This window comes from Anoplolepis gracilipes, chromosome 1 (assembly GCF_047496725.1).
Source record: "Anoplolepis gracilipes chromosome 1, ASM4749672v1, whole genome shotgun sequence".
NCBI lineage: Eukaryota > Metazoa > Arthropoda > Insecta > Hymenoptera > Formicidae > Anoplolepis > Anoplolepis gracilipes.
Window position 1 is genome coordinate 1625798 of NC_132970.1, and position 17181 is coordinate 1642978.

Below are 17181 nucleotides of genomic sequence, written 5' to 3' on the forward strand. Positions count from 1 at the left end.
ATACCGGTTAATTATATTCTTGAATACTACATTATTAAAAAGTCAACAAACTTTTATAGAACTAAAGATAGAAATTGCCAAAATTTCCGCAAGTTCAATTTCCAATATTGATGAAAAAAAAATTTCATTAGTTTCCTCGCGAAATATAGAGAATTTTTTCATATGAATAATATCGATATCTAAACTCGTGGAAATTACACATTGACTTTAAATCTTGCAAATAAAAGGCATTTTAGATTTTACTGTGTCGACTGAAACAACTTGCACAATGCAGAGCCAGCATCTGATTGTGATTGATTATATCAATCTTCAATCTCAGGATTTCTTTAGATCATCGATCACGCTCGTTTACAACCGATTCGTTCGTCGCACTCGCGATTAGGTTCGGCAAACGAAAATGTCCGAGACAACATCAACGCACTTTTCCTTTGTGGCATCATTTTCATTTTTTTTTTCTAATAATTATAACAAAATCAACGATAAAAACGTTCTGAAGTGCGTGTAGTCGCGACGTGTCAGACACGATTCACGCGCCAGTATTGCTCGATGTATATATTGCTTGCTGATGAGAGACGATGACGATGAGGATGCGAGGATGATCGTCACTGACGATTGTCAATCAAGTTTCGCACGGTCGATTTCGAATCCTTCCGATCTTGTCCTTGACAGAGCCATCAGCTGATCTCACTTCGGCGCAGTCGGTGCATCTTTCTTTACCGACGGCGATGCACGATCGCAGAATCCTCTTGTCGGACCACAAAGGTCTTCTCTTCCGGGATATCGAGGTCTAGCCTCGAGGACTTCTCGATCGACGACCCGATTCTCGAATTATGCGATCGCGTGAGATTGACACCACGCGCTCCGCAGACGTGTCACTGTCACGATAACGACGGCGGCGTGAGATCTCGGTATAGGCAGCATCGCGGAAGCACGCACGAGGGTAGAGGCGTCTCGGGAGGCATCCCCCGGACGATCGAAACTACCCCTAGAAGCTCGGAGATGCCTGCTCGATTTGCGCCTGCGTACAACTCCGAACCCACTGTCGAAGCAACGGGCGCGCCAATTTCTCATTCGGTTTGTTAAATGCTTATTTTCACAAGCGCTGTCAATAGATCCGTTGCTTCTACCCCTCATCCCGAGATATATATATATAAAACATCTTTGCGTACCCTCGTACGTCAATATTTTATCAATATTGGAAAGATGCGAAGCTGGGAGAAAAAGCGAAAGCGCGCAGCCGCGTATATATATCTTGTTTTATTTATACGCCAAATATTTATCTCAATATTTCGCATCGAATCTTTATTAATAATAAGAAAACGTAATGTATATATAAAAAATTGAATTGTGGAGAAAAAAATTCATTTTCATTTTGTTCTGTTATTTTTCTGTGTAATATTACAAGTAAAGAGCAACGAGATATGATCCTTTTTTCTATGTCTAACGTAATCCTATTTTCCTGCTAACTCTTGCGCGTGCATTCTTTGCACAATTATACTTGATCCCGTCGTAAATCGTGTTTATACAAGATGCTACGTTCTACGTGTGTCGGAAGGAGAATTGTGCTCTCCGCAAGCAACAATCCAATCGAATAAAGAGAAACCTGTGGCTCTCTAATTTATTGAATTTCCTGAGACAAAATGAGACCAGGCTTTCGCGATGTTACTGTAACATAACGAGTATATACGTTTCGGCTTTCCTTCTATAACTTTTATTTTCTACAAATGTGTCTTATAACGGAGCGCACTTGCGTAAGAAATTCTTACCAGGTGCTGTGATTCACCGTGAAAGACGATATTTTGCAACAAGACTATTACAGCGGAAACATAATATTCTAAACTTTCTCGAGCGTACACAAAATAAGAATTTAAATTCTCCTGAATTCACCCAACACCCCGGAATTTATTACGAACGTTTATATCAAGGTTTTATTAAATAAATATAGTACATATATAGCTTTACATAGAGAAAAACTATTTGATAATACTGTGATTATCGTCAGTTGATTACACGGTAATATACACATAATTATTATTACACGTAATTATTATTTCACGTAATTATTATTATACGTTAATGATACGTTAATTATCGAAGTAGATCGAGGTCGGATATCGTCAGACGTGCTTTCGCCTATTTGCGTTAAAACGATATGTTTTTTTTTTTTTTAGAATATATTACGCTATTCTTTCTCTTCTCAATAATATACGTCGGATTTCTTGCTGTATTCCCGCGACAAAGGACATAAAAATATCTCGCGTCGTCTCGTAAAACGATATCCGCGTCGATCCTATATATTTATAATACAACGGTCAGAATGAGCAGTCATGCACGGTGCAAATATTCTCTTGAACATCTTAGACGAAATATTGTGATGAAATATTTATCTTTTACTTGAGACATCGAGATATATTATTATTATTATGAAATATAAAAAGCGAGGTACACTAGGTATACGTTTCTTCATCCACGCATGTGGCGTTACGTATATATAATGAAAATATATATATATATATATCTTACTCTCTCTATATTTATGTATATATATATATGTTTATTAGATCCCCAAGTCTCAAAATATCATTTGATAATTGTACCATATTTAATAATTGACGTACCACATTAATTGTGTATCGCCGCTTTCCTTATTATCGAGAAACAAGACAATCTTCATTTCGCTTTTACAAAGCAACAAAGATTTTTATTTAACTCGCGATCACATATTTCTCATTGATAGACGAATTCTTGCTTTAATCTTTTAGTAAATACATGACAAGAAATAAAATCGATGAGTTTATCCTCTCGGAAGGTTAAGTGACAATAAATATGGAGATTAATAAATCATATTACGTGTCAAAACGCATTTTCTGTGCTAGAGAGACTAAAATGTATCTGAGACTTATAATAAAATTCTGTCATTACTAAGAGACAGATTCAAAAGAGGTAGAAAGCAAACGAAAAGCAAGTTTATGTAACAATTAAGTACGCTGTAAAATTTGCAAGATAAAATAAAAAAACGACATTTATATAAATAATCTGGTGTAAGCTATCTATATATAAATAGCAATATATTTTTATGTAACCTAATTTTTAATTTTAATATTAAATGCGAAGAAATATAATTAGTAAAAAAATTGACGTGCGCTTAACTGCATCAAGATAAATGCAGCTGCTTCTTGCATACGTACGATAAAGCGTGTGTCATTGCTAAAATTTAATATTAGCGAATTACTGTCCTATTACTAGAAAATATAATCATCTTATTTATCCTATTTACACGTTATTCAGACTATATTGTTAATGTACAAGCGTCGCTTTATCTTGTCGTTTTTGGACGCAATTTTTGAAATACAGTATGCTCGAGAACATAATTACACTAGAATGCTGAACAACGCTATATACTAAATAAAAACGATAACTCTTTTGCGTATATTTATTAATATATTAATATATTATTCTCAATTATTTCATTGTCGAACTTTATTGATTATATATTATCGATATATCGAGCTGTCACAGTATACAGTACACTTTGAACGATATTAGCGTATATCTTCCCCGTAAGCATTGAGACTTGCGTCAAATTAATTGCACTTGAGACGAAAAAGAATCGCCACGAGAATGCTTATGTTGTCTCTGTCCTTTTCATAATTGCACTTGTATACACGATAAATACAAAAAAGAAAATCATATAAAGCGCTATGCGTTGAAATTTGCAAGCTAAAAAAACTGCTAATTCTTTTCATTGATTTGTGTAATGATATAAAAGAAAATTTATGCTGTTTTGCTTTTATATGATTTTAAGTAAATGCAAGAATAATTTTTTTTTCTATTTTGTTGTGTAACTTCTTTTAAAATTTTTCACTTAATATTTCGCTACATACATTTGTAAAAGCGCAGGAATCTTCTTACAAAAATCTTTTCGAATACGAATACTCCACATCTGGTCTCTTGTAAACATCTTAAAAAATATAATTTCGCACAGCCGCGTGCAATACGAGATGCTGCGTCCGCATCCGGAACGCACAAATCCAAATGTTCACTTCAGTTGCACCAACACCATGAAATAAGTTACTACAGCTCCCAATACCTGCAAAATTGTATCAAACAATTGTAATATTCGAAGGGATATTTCGTTATAATCTCGATGGAATTAATCGAGGAAATTGAGGAACTACAACGAAAAGAAAAAAAATAATAAAGAAAGATAAATAATAATAAGAAATATAAATTTTCAATCTTACCGAAGCAAAGAGATCTAGAGACACCGTGAAGAATTTCGCTCCTGATATTGACATAGCTTTCTGACACTGTTGACATACAATCTGTACGAAGGTTTTAGCTTCCTCTGACCCATCGTACCAATGGCAAGAATAAGCCGCCTCCATCACCGAAGTACTCTGTGCAAAGATTTTAAGACAATTATTTGGCGAAAATTAATTCGACTTTTAACGATGTATTTCTTTAAAAGTTTTGTTAAAAAGCATAATTCTTTGTCTTTGTTTTACGCTTATTGTATTTTTTTACTTACAATATTGTACTTTTTTTAAACATATTTTTATTTTTAAATGTTAGATAAAATATTAAGTCTACTTGTTTACGTACCTCTTCTATTAAACGATTTCCAAATATGCAGAACAAGAAGACTTGACCAAATGTATAGAGCACATAACCGATCGTGGAGGCCGCGTAAACATTTATACCGTTCACCTGTAACATTTAAGACTCAAACGTATTAGTATGAATTCTTAATTCTTATATGTTCTAATATATTCGAGTTCGCATTAACTTCATCGACTTTGCATTACTTGCTTTACTAATTTATACGGTCGATAGGTCATTTGTTCAAGACCTTGAAAAAGAATATGACCAGACAACGATGCTCACCTTTGTCGCTTGATAGGCGAGCAACGTCAAAGTGATAGTTGTTGTCAGCATGTGAAGTAGAAGAGCGAAACCGTATGCATCTCCGACTGCGGTGACCAATCTATACAAAACAACAATTATTAAATGCTAATTGTTTTCTATACGGATGACGTTTTCTACGAATAACTTATGCTGCCATTAAGAGCCATTTACAAGCGACTTATAAATGATGTATTCATAATATCCATAGCCACCCTCGATTTTCATACTAAACTAACAATAAGTGATTAAAACTAATTATAAGTTGAATAACGATGGACAAATGTCTTTCGTTTCACCACGTATTATATCTTATTTCACCGATCGTTCGCCAAGTTAATGCTGTTCCCTGTAAGTGAATGATCGATACATATGTCGAAACGCCTTGAAGAAAATACGATAGTCTATACCGTGTCACGCTGAGGTCATCGCTATCATGAAGAATCAAATTTGTAAAACTGTATGCAAATACGTTCAATATTTCTAAAAATTATTTGCCTGAAGACATGAAGTTCTTGAAATTTTCAATTATATAAACATCTAGTGAGATACATAAAAACTCTTCATTTCTTTAGATTACTTAGTTTAACCTATAGGACATGACCTCCGTCGCGGTCAATATCTTTTACTTCCGATATACGAAGGTGATGACACAAATTTTTATTGTTTATCTTTAAATTTTAGAACATATCAACAGTAATAATTTTTTTAAGAATTCTGAGATTAATGATCTGCAATTTTTTTAGCGTGATATTAATTATTGATAATAAAAGAAGTTAAAATAGAAAAATAGAAAATTTATAGATTTATAAATTTTTAAGATTTTCAGGATAATTGAGAAACGTATGAGGGATACGTTCATATTTAAAGAGATCAAAATTATGGCAATCAAGATTAATTTGTCATTAAAGATATATTGAAAAAGACAAAAATAAAAAAGAAAAAAATAATAAATCATCTATATCAACCTGCTGTCACGCGAGAAGCAACGCTTTGTCGGATACAATAAAATAGGCGCGAAACGTCATTCGAAAGGTCTCAGCTTTTGTGGCTAAAAATCTGTCATCACACCGCGCGTGACACACGCGAACCACGTGTGCGCATTCACTTACACGTGAACGCGAGAGTTACAAACACGAAGATCTCCGCGTGAATCACACAGTCCGTACAATACACGACCCTTGTTGCGGTCAATATCGCGCTTTCTTAGAAATAAATACTTCACAACCGTGGGAATACGCGCATCCCCTGCGCCAACCGACGAGTGGCTTCGGGCACCCCCGCGAACCTACAGGAACACGGTATCCGTTCGCGCCGTTCTTTCTCGACGAGTAATTTTGTGTTTTCCACCGATCATGCATTTCCTATACGCAGAATTTTACAAGGTATAATGTGCTTAAAAAAAAAGATCAGGGTTTATTTCGGCAAAATTGTGATATGACCATCATCGGACATTATCAGTTATCGGGTTGTATATAAGATATTAAAAATAGCCTGCTATTTGAACTGAGTTTTATTTATGTTTAAGAAACACGTGCAGCGTCGATTCACATTTATAATTAATATTGATTTTTTTTTTTTTAATTAAACAAGTTGCTTTATTAGATTTCAAAATCATTGCAAAGTTTAACGAGTGTCTTTAAATGTCACGAGTGACGTTGAATGTTACGATTTTTCAATTAATTTTGAAATCTAACTGTACGTTGGAATGCAACTGTCTTGCGAACACTTTCATATCATATTTAATGAGATGTTGATCAGTTATGTGTTAAATATTTCGCACATGTATGGTAAAGTATAGTATTATAGTTACGGTCAATAAGGTGTTATTAAAATACCTTGAAACTGTCAAAACAAATATTATAGGAGTTTTAAACCTTGAAAAGTAAACCTTGTAATAATTACATCACTATGTATGTTAAAGTAAAGAATATAATTTTGTAATTTTTTTATTTAAAATTGTTTACTCTTCTATTTTTCAATCAAAATTATAAAATTTTGATTTTACCAATGTTACAGATTAGTATTACAAATGAGTATTATAAATTAATATACGTCAAATATAATATATATATATATATATATATATATATATATTTATGTAAATATTATTATTATTATTATTATTTTGTATTTCTCCGATATTATTCAGGTAGTTACTAACTCCATCGGCTGCGGCAAATTGGAAATAGGCTATTGTAATTTATTATGATGACCGTGGAGTTGTGTCTGATAAGAATTTTTGTGTAAATGAGCATGTGTCTATGATGACAGATTCTGGAGCGGTATGTATGTGTTTGGCGGTAGATCAGTAATTTTTAGACTATTGTATTATTATTATTAAATTATATTATTATTATATTATTATTATTATTATTGTTAATTTTATATGTATATATTAAATATTTAATGTATCAAAAAATATATATTTTTGAAAATATTTATAGAACGGTTATGCATATATTAAAATATTCACGATTTAATTGTGCAATATTTGATAACTTTGTTACACGCGCTTCTTAATAATTGAAGGGATAGTGTTAGCACATTTCTATGGGGTCAGTATGATGCCTCTATATACTAAATATTTTATACATGCCGGGAAAACATGCAATTTATGCAAGATTCTGGGTCACTAGTTCACGCAAGATGCAGATAACTTTCAAAGAAGTGATCCGTCGTTGACTCATAGAATAGAAGAGTCGCATGAATTAATTATACGTCTTCAGTAGGTAAGTAGAGTATGAGGGCGACTTGCATCTCTCATCACAATATTCGATACTGAATCTTTTATCTCGCACGGTCTTGACGCGATTTATCCTACGCCTCCTCTTATTATATAAAAATTTAACATCGATTGACAGTTGACGACTTGTCAAGCAAATCGAACAAGATTAACGGACTCACCTGACAATATGCTTGTGTCTCTCCACCCAGTACTTGATAGCGCTCCTCACGAGCATCTCTTGCTTCTTCGTTAACCCATTCGGTCCTACGCCACCGTTGAAGTTCACACCGGCAGTCGGCCGGAAGGTCGCCGTGAAATCCTGCCGATTGCTGTATATGTTACGAAGATCGAGATCCAACATGTTATCACCTTGAGGTGGTGCTGGTAATTGAGACTGATTATTCTCCGATTCACGGAGATGATCCGCGCTACCAGCCTATAAAAAAGCATAAAAAAGAATCGTTTACATAAAATTGAAAGGTATATTTATCGTTATGTATGATTTTTCAGATTTTGCGTTGCTTAATTAGTTTTTTTTTGTAGATAAATGATAATTTTTAAATAATAAAAATTGTCTGTTACATGTCAAAATATGTAAAGTAAAAGAAAAATGAAATTTCATACTGGTTTTACTGATGGACACCACAATTTCAACTTTGAAAGATTAATTTAGATTTTGTACACCAATCTAGATTACGCTTGAGATGTGACATTATATCAGAAAAAAATTCATAGAAATTCTACATACCTTGAAGAGTTCGCTGCTATTAGGAACCACTGTATCCAAAGTTGCGCTCAGCTCCATAAGAGGTTTCATGATCTGTTTCAGATGTTGCAGTTGCTCGCAAGCAAATAGCAACCACGAGCAGAAGAGAACATCCAACGAATTGGCGTTAATAAGCATGAAGAGCACCCAATAGAATTGGTATATGAGCATCAATATGTGCGTTATTCCCCTTCTGGCATCGAACGGATAGAACGAACGGACCAACAGTTGCGGTAACTATAAGAAAATATAAATTTTATTATATACGTGGAATAAAATTAAAATTACACAACGCGACTTTTGCACGTAATTTATAGTTGTGTATGTACAATATATAACGTGTCATATATATATATATATATATAAGAAGAAAATAAAAAAATATATATTTGAAAACATTTTAATTATATATTATTATTATTATTATTTTATTATTAATTATTGATATTATTTTAATTAATATACTGTATATGATTTATTATAATTTACTTAAAACTAAATTATAAATAAAACTAAACAAAGTTTTATTATAACTAACATTGTCATTAAAATCGACTCTTCAATTTTTCACTAGAAAATAATTAAAAATGTCAAGTCTGAATCATTACCTCAATAATCGTCGTCTCGTTCGTGACTGGATCTACGAGTTTTCTGATGGGATGCTCAAAAAAGGTGAGAGTGGTCCAAGCTATCGCGGTGAGCACAGTGGTGGCGCCGACTAAGAAGAGCAGTAGCCTCATCTTTTTCAAAGCGATTGCGTGGTATTTGGCGTTGCTCTCAGCGAAGAGCGGATGGGAATTCGGATTGTTCCATATCGCCCACGTTCTGTAGAAATATTTGCTCCTTACGGCGAAGTAGACGAGCTTGACGATGCTGTGCGTGAAGAAGAGGAGGGTGATTGTGTTGGCCGTGAGATCATCGACGTCGGCGCTCTCGATTATTAGATTCACAGCGCACAGACCAAATTGCAACAGCAGTAGGAATAGATTCACCTGAAAAGAACAGTAGTGCCCGGATGTTTCCGCATGAGCCACAAATATTTGAAGGCAAACAAAAAATAATATAGTTAGCGATTAAACTTGTAAATTAGTAATTAAACTTAATTTAAATATCTCCATAATTTTGATGGAACGAGAATAAAATATTGTGAATTTATAAGGAAACGTGCGGGAATACATAATATACTTACGCAACAATATACTTTATGCAAGTATTTGGACGAATTATCGTTATAATAATTGAATACGAAATGTCCAAATATCTTCATGACCCTTATGTTGGGCATTAAATCAGCCACAAGGCCCTGCTGCTTCATCTTCATCATCTGCGGGTAAACGGATTGTAATTGTTAAAATTTCTTAGCAACACTACAGCTAGCGTTTGCATTAACGCGCACATTGTGACCTGCATCATTTGTTACAGGGCCACTAGACATACATAAAGCAGTGCCAACGAAATTTCCAGAAGCGACTCTTCTCTCGCGTAAAATCGTATAATTCGTATTTTTTCAATGTTTAATAGCAAATAATACAAACACTTTCTAAAGGCTCTCGCGAAGGTTCTTTAGTTAAATAATTTTTTTCTGATGATGCAACATCTACAAGATTTAGTGAAGACTTTTTTATGTTTATGACGATTCTTTAAATATTTATACATTATTTTCAGCTTTATAAAAAATACGTTTCATAATTGACTGAGAAATCTAAAATTTTAAGTATTTTTTAAAAGTGTTTTTAATTATATTTAATAGTTTCATATTCTATATAATTTTGTCCGGAAAGTACTCTTTCGTTGTAAGTCCTACCTTGGTAGCTTTGATGTGTCCAAGATCACGAGGAAAGAACTCGTCGACTTCGTGTAAATTACGACGCGGCTTTCAGCGCCTCGCGATTACGTTGTAGCAATCGTGCCAGATATACGAGAAGAACGAAGAAGAGCAAACTAACTAGCCGGCCTGCCATCAGTCGTCGTTTTGCGATAGATCCTCGTTGTTTGCGAACAACAGTCTCTTTGGCCGAAGTCTAAGTACCCTCTGCTCCTATTCGTCTTCTTCCAATCCCCTGTGACCTGACCACTGTTACCGCCACTACCCTAGCGGAAGCAAACCCCTTCCAACAGGGTAAATACCAAACGTGGACCAATGGGGGGTTGGTATCCAGGCGCAGACCACTTTGTCATGCGCTGCGCGACGTTCCTCCGACGCCATATCGTTTCAAGCACCATCAGCTTCAGTCCCCGACGGTGTATAAGGTCTATAATCTTCTTAATAATTCAAACCGCACACTGTCGTGTGCTCCATGCAGTTTTCAACATAAAGAAAGTTTTAACGAAGAAAAACATTCTAAAAGTTCCAAGATGCCTTAGAGCAGCAACTGGTGAAACAAAGCTTCCGCTTATCAAACATTGTCGTATCGTCGATTTTATCTAAAATTTTTTTATGACACTACTTTGTCCGGATAATTTTACTACTTTCATCTCGTTAACTCTCTCTTTGCCAGTTTAAACATAATAACGATATCAAAGGAGATTAAAAGATATGACGCGAAATGTTAATATATCACATGTTTGTATCAACGTTAAAGTAAAAAATGTATCTTATGATCTTTAAACTTGTTTAAACTCGTATTATTTTATCCTATCTTTTTATAATGCATATTGATATTTTTCCTCCTCAGTCTATTTTTATTAAGCGATCTCTTATATATATCTCAAATATACCTTGCAAACAAAATTTGATGACATATTCAATCGATATTCATAATATTTCTTATAGTGATTGAGTTTAATTTAAATGATAGATTTTAAACAAGATTATATTATAATACAATTAATAATAATCAAAGATTATATAGTACAATCAATTTGTTTCCATAGAAAATATTGACCGATAAAAATCATTATCTTCTTTCAAAATACTTACACGAAAGATTTTACGTAGAAACATTTACATGTGCAAATCCTTGCGAACACGAATGGCAATTCGCTAGAGTACCGTCATCACGTACGTAAGTCGGAGTTGGTCGATGAAGATGAATAAATTCGTACGCAAAGTGTGGATGCATACGAAATGAATGACGTAAAACAAATAGTATAAATCGGCTGAACGTAGTTCACCGTCGACTGACCTATGTAAGTCTCACCGGTTAAATATGTCACGTATCGACTTGAAACGGGGGTCGTGCTGTTATGACTTGTAAGCATGGATCGTAAGTCACAATGAATACTTTATTATTTAAGGTAGGGCAATAGACCTCACCCCAGTATAATGATACGATAGTCCGTCAATTATATCATGTATGAGTATGATGATGCGATAGTCCATTAATTATGTCATTACGAATTCATGTTTTACGAAACGTGAGAGTAGAAAATTCTCAATGTCGAGTGTTTTACACGTTTACATCTCGCGTGTAATATATTTAAATTTTCTATTTCAATATTCTATTTCAAATATAAAGATATATTTCATCTTTTCGTTTGAATTCAAACAGTAAATCAAATAACTTGAATTATTATCAAAGTATATATAAGACATATGCTTAAAAATTAGCTTAAAAATAACTCAATTTATCAGTAAATATGTAATAAATCGAAAAATGTTGCAAATTATTTTGATTATTGCGTAGATAATAATTCATTTGGTTGTTCAGGCAACCGATTTTGTTGATTAGTGACAGCGTGACCTAGTTGTTCTTTTGAAAAGGAAACAAGAAGGACATATGTATCTTCTTACATAGTATTTACCGAGATCGAACGACGAATCCTTAAGCAAATAATCGCATTAACTGTGCATTTTTGTGCTCTGTTATTTTTTGTCAGAAATCGATTACACAAAGGTGAGCGTACAAGGAAATTCACATAATTATGGATAAATTACGCTCAATCGTGTTAATAACAACATTAAATTAATTTAATTTATATAATAAATAGAAAACATCATGGTTTATCTTGATATCTTTGCGGTGCTATGGTCGGCGATGACGTGTTCCTTTGGATTCACGATGGATCGTTCAGGTATCGGACGTCAATCTTTGCTCTTGTCTTCGCTTCGTTTGAATAGTCACATTTGTAATTATAATTGAGAATAAGTAAATGCAATAATAATTATCATTATTCAGTTGACTTTTAGCTTTATTTTTCAAGACTTACTATTTCAGATTGTATCTCTATACTATGTCTCATAACATTTTTCTCCTTTTTTTCTGAAAAAATATGTATACAAATGCATAATGTGCCTCTTTCAAATATATTTTTCTCGAAAAAATGTGCTGTCATTACATGCTTGTGTATTAACCCGTGATTTATGTTACACTAGCAGCGCTCGTGCTACCCACGTGGGACATGGCACCGTCTTTGGACACTTATCAAAGGGTCGACTCCGCGTTGAACGGCAAAATGCAGGTAACAAGTACGGACAAAATATTGCAAGCTGCGGATGCAAAAGTGTCGACAAAACTGATAGAAAGTATGGCAGAGAATCGGACACGTGACAAGAAAGCGACAACTGAAAGTGCAGAGATCAGAATGAAATTTGTCAATAATACAGAATCGACAATGAGAAATGATGCATTTGATTTTTCTAAAGAAAAAACTAATGTTACTAATATTCCGCGAAATGTCATTCTGCTTTTGATCGATGAGAGAAATCAGGATAAAGAAAAGGAAGACGATCTGTGGAAAGATTATAAAAGCAGACTACCGTTCGCGATTGAAGGATTTCTACAAGTATCCCCTTAATCGTATTAACTAATAATTTCCAAATAATTACAGAAAGAAAACCATGAATAAATAGATTTTTTCACTATTTCTCTTTTTTCTATATTTTACATTAATTAGAACAAAATGTATTATTTACAGTAAAAATATATTTAAATACTTTTTTTTAATTATAATGAGAACGGAGTTTGATAAAAATATAGTACCCATAAATTAGACCAATGATTAAAAAGATGCATTTATTTTTAGGTTTGTAACGTTTAAGAATCTGAAAGAGTTATAAAATTCAATTTTTACAATGTTTGTGTTATAAGGAGTCTGAATTCTTAATATTATTTTTTTATTTATATTTCGTGATTTAAATCTGAGATTCAAATTATACAAATTAATTTCCTTTCTGTTTATGCGCATGCATACGCAAGAAATTAATTTGTATAATTTGAATCTCAGATTTAAATCACGAAATATAAATAAAAAAATAATATTAAGAATTCAGACTCCTCAAGCACATTGTAAAAATTGAATTTTATAATTCTTTCAGATTCTTAACGTTACAAACCTAAAAATAAATGCATCTTTTTAATCATTGGTCTAATTTGTGGGTACTATATTTTTATCAAACTCTGCTCTCATTAGAATTAAAAAAAAGTATTTAAATATAGTTTTACTGTAAATAATACATTTTGTTTTAATTAATGTAAAATATAAAAAAAGATAAATAATGAAAAAAATGCTTATATATGTTATGTATAATTAACATCCTTAATTAGAGATGCCATGGCAAAACAGAAACTACTGATATCTCCTTGAATAGCGCGTTAATTTCTGAAAACAAAGAAAAAGATTGCGATTGCGAGCGTATTCTTGGTTCGAATATCGAAGAATTGTTGTCCTGGGCGAGACAAGTGAGAGGAATGACAACAGGTTTAAAAAAGTTTTGTTTATCAAATAATCAAAATTTTTAATATATCAAAAAATATATATCTGTAAAATACGTACGTTAGAGAATGTGTTAAATATATTAAATCTTAAATAATATAATGTATGTATTTCTTATATCGATTATTAATTTTATGGATACTATCAATTATAGGCACAGTTTTCGGTAGCAATTTCTCCATCCCATTCTTTCCTAAATATGAAGATGATGTATCTAAAGACAGTGATGTAAAGTTAGAACTACAGGAGAACAAACATGACTTTAACAACGCTTGGCAAATCATTGATTTCAACGAGAGAGACAAAGAGAAATCTGTCTCTTCTTCGGTTACAGTTGATCCTAAAACAGGTGAGTCAAGATAAAACAATCAAAGAAATGAACAAATAAAAAAAAATAATCTTCTCATCAGTTTGTTAAAAATATTTGTACAAAAAATTAAGAATTTTTAATACATTTTACAAATAATATCTAAAACAAAAAAAAAATATATATATATATATATATATATGTATATATATATAAAAGAGATAAAATTAAATAATTAAGAAAAATATTAATTTCAATAATTCTAACAACAGTTTAAAACATAAATAAGCAATAGATAAAGCTTTCTAATTTCTGATTAATTTATAAAGAAAAAAAAATAGAAAACTATTAAAGAATTTGTTCATCTTTTCAGCGATGAATGACGGCACATGGGATGTTTTTGATGTGTTCTCCAGAATTAGAATGGCAATCTTTCGGTCTCTACTCGAATTGTTCAGTAGGAACCGTGATATATCAGAAGATGATTTTTTATTGCACCAGTCGTTTCCTCTTAAGCCAACTGTAACTAATTTAATCAAAAATATGATCGAGAAGCTCAAGTCTGTCTCAAACAACAATGGTTATATGTTAGTCGCTGTTGTGCCGGGAAACGAACAAACTGTCATTGTCGATCTTGTGCAACGCGAAGTAATATTTCATTGAATATTTATATTTAAAGCTAGTTTAAATCTACATTTCAGTAGAATATCTACGTCAGGTGTATTAATTACAGGATAATTATATAAATATCATAAATAAATAAAAAAGAAAAATATATTATCTATAAACTACAAAATTATATAATAGATTCTCGTATAAACACACACAATAATAAACTCAGATCAGCAAATCAGAGCAAATCAGAACGTAGTAAACAAAGCGCAAAAAATTATCGCATTGCCAATAATATATTCAAAATCAATATAAACGTTTCGATTCGTATTTAGACGGTTTGATCTATTAGATGTGTCACTTTACTGTGCTGGTTCTGATTTATGATTTATAATATTACTTATACTTACGTGTTAATAAGAATTCTCACACTGATACATATTAATTATTATTACCTTGATCGATACAGACTTCTCTGAAAGATACTCTTATAGTTATGACGCAAGTCTGTGTCGGGAACAGGAAATCTGTACCGTTCGTCATACAAGGACCGAATAATGAAATTTTTCGAGAAGTAGTGGCGATCGAGGAACTTCTAGTCACGATTAAAAAAGCGATTACGAGCAATTGCCACGGTTCAGGATGTACAAATCGACAGAGACGCGATATTCCAATCGTCTCACATTTTCCAATCGAGATCTTCTCGCAAGAACTGTCAGCGCGGAAACGAGTTACCAGAGACAAGGCTGCCGTTGAAAAACTGGTAAGGCAAAGATCTGATTAAATAAGAACTGAGGTAATATCACATGTTTTCGTTTGATATCAACAACTTGTATCACTCATATATATAATTCTTATTTTTTCACAGAATAATACATATTAAAAAATATAAATAAAAAAATTCTCTGGTTTTATGTAGAATAGCTAATTAATTAAATTATTCATTATTATAATTAATAATATATATTTGTGAAAATAAATATTATTTAAATATAATAACTTTAATATTAATTATTATATTACTTTATCTTTGTGCAGGAAACGAATAAATTGACTGACACTAATGTCAAAGTAAGCTTGTATCGATTTTATTCTTAATCTTTTTTTTATGAAAATCATTTGTAATAAAAAACATGAATACGAATGTTGTGGGCCTGTATCTTTTTTTTTAGGATATTGTAAGCAAAGACAATAATTATCGAGAAAGAGAAACAACTCAGAAGTTCAACTTTATTCAAGACAATGCCATATGATCTCGCTACAACACTCAGTGTCGCGGCCTCGATCGTCATCATGGCCGTTTGGGCTTCTTCATGAAAGCAACGAGACATAATTTTTATTTTTATATCTCCTTACACTTTTTCTCGTCTATATTTATGTGCGAGAAAACTCCAATCTCTCTTCCAAGAATGCCGATTGACAATTTTGATAATTTTTTCTTTTATAAAAGAGATAGAAGGAGAAAGAGAGAGAGAGAGAGAGAGAGAGAAAAAAATATATAATATTGATTACATGAGAAAAGTACATGGTAGATTAATGCGCGGAAAAATTTTAATGTTATATAATTATGACATTATATTTTTTACTAAATTCGCAAATAAATGCAATATGTAAATATTGTTGTTCTGATTGCATCAGGATTGCACACTGGTTGATTTATGCGTTCTCTTTGTATATACAAGAACAAACAATGAAGCTTTATATCCTTTGTTGAATTTCCCAACAATTTTATTTCGGCAAGAGTTTAATTTAATTGCTTACAAATGTATATATATATATTCAATGTAAGGTAGAAAGTTAGGAAAGCGATTCTTTCGCATTACGTTCTCTTTGAAAAAATTAATTAAAATAAAAATTTTGCGTGTGTCGCGAGAGAAACACCCAAAGAAAGTTTATTTTGATATATTAAAATTTAATTGAATTTGAATATAGAAAAGGAAACGTCAGTTTATGAAAACAAGGCTCTCTCTTACTCTATGGTGTAATTGCGGCAGCATTTACCGCGTGCGTTTACTCGATACGACTTTTTGCTCATTTCGGTCAATTTCAAAATCAGGCGATTGCAACCGGCACTTTTATACACACGCAAATTCCTTCGATTATGACGGTCGCCGTCATTCGTGTAATTTTACGCTGGTGCAACAACGACGTAGTAGCAACAACACGAGCGATTATGTTCGCGAAAGAAAGTAAGACGAGGGCATTGGG

The 17181-nt window shown here is 32.5% G+C and overlaps 2 protein-coding genes across 4 annotated transcripts; one reads left to right on the forward strand and one right to left on the reverse strand.

The window, feature by feature from the left end:
* Window positions 1–1901: 1901 nt before the first annotated feature.
* Window positions 1902–10668, reverse strand: Orco (odorant receptor co-receptor). Its single transcript, XM_072905214.1, has 9 exons — window positions 10204–10668; window positions 9589–9723; window positions 9008–9391; window positions 8382–8636; window positions 7813–8069; window positions 4888–4987; window positions 4606–4710; window positions 4245–4400; window positions 1902–4090 (listed from the first exon to the last, which is right to left on the reverse strand). The coding sequence occupies exons 2-9, from the start codon at window positions 9721–9723 to the stop codon at window positions 4040–4042; spliced, it is 1443 nt and encodes a 480-aa protein (XP_072761315.1). The 5' UTR covers window positions 10204–10668; the 3' UTR covers window positions 1902–4039.
* A 1451-nt stretch (window positions 10669–12119) lies between these two features.
* LOC140666048 (uncharacterized) lies at window positions 12120–16464 on the forward strand. Of its 3 annotated transcripts, none has more exons than XM_072892780.1 (9): window positions 12120–12235; window positions 12330–12413; window positions 12715–13124; window positions 13886–14039; window positions 14209–14403; window positions 14735–15009; window positions 15443–15736; window positions 16012–16044; window positions 16146–16464. In XM_072892780.1, exons 2-9 carry the CDS (start codon window positions 12338–12340, stop codon window positions 16224–16226), a joined length of 1518 nt encoding a protein of 505 aa, XP_072748881.1. In that variant the 5' UTR covers window positions 12120–12235; window positions 12330–12337; the 3' UTR covers window positions 16227–16464. The 3 variants fall into 3 exon arrangements, with proteins under 3 accessions (XP_072748881.1, XP_072748887.1, XP_072748897.1); XM_072892786.1 differs by having other exon boundaries at window positions 12718–13124; XM_072892796.1 differs by lacking the exons at window positions 12120–12235; window positions 12330–12413 and having other exon boundaries at window positions 12912–13124; window positions 14215–14403.
* The last annotated feature ends 717 nt before the right edge of the window (window positions 16465–17181 follow it).